Genomic DNA, 5,703 nt, shown 5'->3' with positions numbered 1-5,703 from the left:
CCTAACATGATACTACTAAATACTAATACTAGTTTTAATTATGTAGAATAATTTCTATAATTGATCTAAACTTCTTTAAATTATGAAATTTCCCTGCTTGTGGATTGTTCATTTATTTATCTGATATTGTAGGTTCCCTCTATGTTGTAAAATGTTAACTGATGGCTGTATGGACATTCTTTGATGCTCTATGTGTCCTTTGAAACCTGGAAGCTAGTCATTGCAGGCCCAAAATGCATTTTCATGTATGGTTGTAGAAAAATTGGTTTTGTCATTAGCTCCTATTTGTTATGTCTTACTGAAGATAGATGCAATGGAACGATTTTCTAGCATGTACAATTCCTTTAGTGAATGGCATCGAAAACTAATTATATAAACATGTGCTGTAGTTAGTTGCTTCCTTTGGATTTCTCATAATTCCTGCTTACAGGCACATCGTCAACCGAATCTTGAACTTGCATGCTCCAGGTATGTCCAATATTCTTATATTAGCTGAATAGTCAAAATTTTTAATAACAAACTAATTATAGAAATATCATTTCTCATTGTGACAGAATGGTCTGGTGAGATCCGAAGCATAGTTTATTCAGCTGACGGAAAGTCTGTGACAGTAGTTTATCGTGTTACACTTTTTGGGACAGATGCAGAGGTACTACTTATTTCAGTATGAGTGTTTTCTGAGATTTCTATGCTAAGTAGAAACTGTAATATTTCATGCATGTTTCTCACTTGTTCATTCCTTTGTGTTAAGATGGATATTCTTTTTGGCAATATAGTGTCATTTTTATCCATATAATTACATTACGTTTGTGTTAAAGTTGCTGGAGTATTCTGGTTTTCGAAAACTGCAATAAGGGACAGAGTACTCATAGGATATTTATTATACAAAGCTTCAACTGATAACTTGATCTGTTGACAGTATTATCTTTAATTTTTTTTGAAAATTTACCTCATTGTTAATTTTTTATTACTCTGTTAAGAATATTAAAATAATGACTGGTGACGACTTCTATCAATTTTAATTTTGTCCACACATCATGTAAAAGTTCATTTAACAATCACCTTGGTGTTGCTCAGCTTTGCTTCGTAGATACTTCTTTGTTCTTCTCAGTATTTCGAATTTGATTTGAGGTAGGTAGATGTTATTTCAGCTCTTGTTCCTATCTCTTATTCAGTTCATGGTGCAGAGTTCACTTATTTGATCTCTCATTTAAAAAATATATCATAAGTTTAATCTCTAATTTTCCTTCTAAACTTTGGTTCGTTCTCAAAAAACACTATCTAGCTGGGCACTTGTAACATTTTCTTCTTAACTTTTGCTTATTTATCAGGAAGATCCTCTACCACTATTAACTAGCACGCCTTAGATACTTCCTTAGTCTTCTCAGTATTTTGAATTTGATTTGAGGTAGATAGATGTTATTCCAGCTCTTAGAGTTGTTCCTATTTCAGTTCATGGTGCAGAGATAATTTATTTGAAGTCTCACTCAAAAAACAAATTCATAAGTCTAATATCTAATTTTCCTTCTAAAATTTGCTTCATTCTTAGAAGAAACCTATCCAACTGGGCACTTGTAATATTTCCTCTTAAAATTTTCTTATTGATCAGGAAGATCCTCTACCACCGTTAACTAGTATGCCGTCTATTATATAGCAAGAAAGTTTATTTTTGAAATTTTCTTTTGCCTAATACAGTTTTTTGAGAAAAATGTCAGACACAAACTGATTCTTGATAATATTAAAATCTATTCCTTGATATTTTATATGTCAATTAAGCTCTTTTATTTTTGGCATCTTGTCTAGTCTTTTTTCTTGATATAAATTTACTCTCTTTTCAAAAACAGTTTAAGGAACAAGTGTGGCCCAATTTTAGTGAGTTGCCAAACACACCCAATTACTCTCTTAGAACTTGAGCCTTCCTCCCATCAGTTGTGGATTTTAAATCGCACATGCCTGCATGTGCGCATGAACATGCACACATACATTTTCACGCATAAACACACACCAAAACTCTCACGCGTGCATACATACATTCATGTCAACATGCTTGCAAGCCCTTGTCTTTTATCTCAGGTTTTTTTTCCAGTATAACAGTTATATTTTTCACCTGTAGATGCTGCGACCTGTCAATTTTTTATTATATATGAGCCACATTTATAGTATCTCTGAGGGAATTCTAATTTGAGAGTTTATATAACTGATGAAAGTTCTTATGGTTTTGGGAATATTCAGATTTACAGGGAATCAAGTGGAACTGCTTCTGTTGAAGACACAAGGTTTGGTGATCCAGTACAAAAGGCAGAAGCAATGGCTTTTCGTCGAGCTTGTGCACGACTTGGCTTGGGGCTTCATCTTTATCATGAAGATGCTTTATAGCAAATGATTCCCATGTGTCATGGTATGCATTTTGCTCTCAGCTTTTGTTAAAAGTTCAAGCATTCAATGTATCTGAAATCGAATTTATAAATTGGCCTTGTAAGTTGGTGATAGCAGCTATGCTTCTATACAGTATCAGGTATGTTAATTATAGCTAGATATTGTATCTTATATTTTGAACGATGTACAAAAACTGTTGGCTGTTATTGTCAAGTCGAATAATATCCAAAATTCCTGCAGCTTGTTGGTTGCTCTTGAGCGTAGGTTCCAGTTTAAATTACTTGTTTATGGTTTAGCTATAAATAGCATTTAAATTATTTGTTGGGATATTGATTAGCACAAGTTATCTTGTTTTCATGTCTTATTTTCATGTAAGTTCCACTTTGGTTTTGCTTGAATTTTCCAGTTTACATTGACTATCATTTTTTGAACTGAAATCTATATACATATTTGGAAAATTTGTGTCAAGGCTGATTTTAAGAACTCCTTGTGACCAACCCTTTTAACATTTTTCTCATGTGATTCAGCCCCAAAATCCAAGTCTATGTGATTTAGCTCTTATTCAGTCATTATTCCCTGCCAACTAAGCATATAGACAAGGGGAAAAAAAAAAATCTTAAAATGCCCTTATCTCTTCCACTTTGTTCTCTTCCTTCCTCCTCTCCTCTCCTCTCCTTCTTTTACCTAATCCATCTCCTTCCTCCTATCTCTCTCTTCCTCCTTTTTCTCTCAGACACCGACATCCCCATCCGCCACAACCGAATTTAGATGCACACTTGGTCATATTGTTGATCTCGGCGTATATTGCTTAAAAAAACCTAAGGCTACGTTTGAGAACTTTGATTTGGATTTGGGAAGTTGATTTAAAATCAAATGATTTTAAATTTAGGATTTGAAATCCATGATTTAAGAAATCTTTTGTTTGGATATCTTTATTAAATGAAAGGATTTGAAATCTTTGATTTCAAAATCTAGTGTCTGGGTACTTTATTATACATGAATTTGAATTTAAAATTGATGAAAAATTATTCTCTTAACCCATCTTGTTTACATCAAATGCAATGGAGATGTGTAAAATAGTAACCAAAAAACACAAATTTAGATAATTTTGGCAATGGTAGCTACATTTGCTAAGTTTTCAAATTCATTGCCCACCATAACTTGCAAGAGTTTCAACAAAATGAAAATGAAGAAAACTCTACAAACATATCAAGCATCTTACAAAAAAAAACATCTAAATAATACATTACCATTGCATATTTCACAGATATCCAGGCTGGAAAACACTTGAGGCTTGTTTCATATTTCATACATATTCAAAGTGAGAATAAGTTGATATCAGAGCAAATAAGTAACAATTCCATTATCTTCTCAAATGCAGGTATAATTGACAATTACATAGTCAATTTGGTCTTTGATATACCAAGAGAAATGTTAATAAGAAAAAATACAAAGAGTGATATACCAAGAGAAATGTTAATAAGAAAAAATACAAAGAGTTGCAAACTGAATAACATGTGAGAAGAGAAGTATCCTTGATGTAAAGAAATTGCAACTGAGGATTCAGAAGTGCTTGTATGATAAACCCTATCCGTAGCAACAAAAGAGTAATTCATATGCCATCATAATATGAGCCCAAAACCTACAAAGAAAATGAGCAGATCAATAATTTTTTTTAATCAAGCTAACAAGCTAACAAATTAAACAAAAATGTCGGATAAGTGAGACTGAATAAGATAAGCATGTATACAAGTGATAAAAATAGCCAGTGCTTTGAAGAGAAAATGAGCAGATCAATAATTTTTTAACCATTGAGCAGATCATCTTTCAAACGAGGGAAAATAGCTGAACTTTTTACCGTTAAACCTAGAATTCTTGCATGCAGACATTTGTCCATAGGTTTGAAGAACAAAACTTTGTTAAACAGTTGAATGATGCTCATACACGGGAAGTTTTTTACTGAACTTTTTTAGAACAACATTTGGAATGAACAGTTAGTTTGTCTCATTGCTTGACATGTTATTAGGGTTCTTGTTGGGATAAACCCGGGGCTTACGTCCCCGACATGTTATTAGGGTTCTTGTTGGGATAAACCCAGAGCAGGATCGCAGCAATAGTAGAGCAAAAGTAGAGATAAAAAGTTAGACACACAGATTTACGTGGTTCGGCACTTGATTGCCTACGTCCAGGGGCAATGATAAAAGAATCCACTATGAGGAAAAAACTCTGGAGTTACAAACTCTCTCTCTTTACAAGGAGAAATTCTCTCTGTTTTTTCTCTCTCACTCTTCTATATAAGAAGTTGTTTTGGGATGAATTTTTCCTTAAGAATTTGGAGCCTATTTATAGGATTTGGAAAAACACTATGCATAATATAATAATAATAAATTACTATACTGTGGGGCCCACTCTTTTGTTTTCTTTTTTAATTGTCAAAAGGTGGGTGCTCTTGTCAAAAATGTGCGGCTGTGCTTTCGGTGATGGTAGGCGCCTGACAATCTTCCACTTGAAGATTTGATTGAGCATCAATCATATCTTCACATCATTCTTTCTATCTTACCATCTTCATGTTGCTTACGTCCCCGACAGACCACAAGAGGATCGACAACAAGTAAATTTATCAGTACTGACTGCTTTTGTTAAAAAATCAGCTAGGTTGTCTTTAGTATGAATTTTCTGCATATCCATTGTTCCTTCTTCCACTTTCTCACGAACGAAGTGGTACTGAACTCGAATGTGTTTGGTTTTTGAATGAAAGGCTGGATTTCTTGCCAAATGCAAAGCACTCTGACTGTCACAAAATAGAGAAATCTTCTTTTGTTCATGGCCGAGTTCTTCCAGCACCATCTTCAACCACATCACCTCTTTACTAGCTTGTGTAGCTGTTACATACTCTGCTTCTGTTGAAGTAGCCACAACTGACTGCAGTTTTAAAACCCAACTTACAGCTCTGCCAGCAAGTACAAACACATAGCCTGTTGTAGATTTGCTATTATCACGATCACCTGCATAATTAGAATTAACATATCCACTGATAATAAAATCAGATTCCCCATAACATAATGCAACATTTGAGGTTCCTTGAATATATCTTAGAACCCTCTTTACAGCATTACAATGCTCTTTACCAGGATTCGCCATGTATCGACTAACCACTCCCACTGCTTATGCAATGTCTAGTCTTGTACAAATCATCGCGAACATTAAGCTTCCCACTGCCGACGCATACGGTACGCGAGACATCTCCATCCTCTCTTTTTCACTACTAGGACTCATACTGGAGGATAACTTGAAATTAACAGGAAGTGGGGTAGAAATTGACTTACA

General features: G+C 34.1%; 1 protein-coding gene across 1 annotated transcript in view; it reads left to right on the top strand.

Moving 5' to 3' along the window:
- LOC109825715 (DNA repair RAD52-like protein 1, mitochondrial) overlaps nucleotides 1-2,639 on the top strand; it is a 5,586-nt gene extending 2,947 nt beyond the window's left edge. Inside the window, exons 2-4 of the mRNA XM_020392591.1 lie at nucleotides 431-468; nucleotides 555-649; nucleotides 2,233-2,639. Of these exons, the coding sequence (XP_020248180.1) occupies nucleotides 431-468; nucleotides 555-649; nucleotides 2,233-2,376 (277 nt within the window). The 3' untranslated portion in view covers nucleotides 2,377-2,639. The remainder of the gene's footprint in view (nucleotides 1-430; nucleotides 469-554; nucleotides 650-2,232) is intronic.

This window comes from Asparagus officinalis, chromosome 10, assembly GCF_001876935.1.
Source record: "Asparagus officinalis chromosome 10, Aspof.V1, whole genome shotgun sequence".
Taxonomy (NCBI): Eukaryota; Viridiplantae; Streptophyta; class Magnoliopsida; order Asparagales; family Asparagaceae; genus Asparagus; species Asparagus officinalis.
Note: the sequence above shows the minus strand (reverse complement) of the source record. Positions and strands in the feature narration are given on the sequence as shown.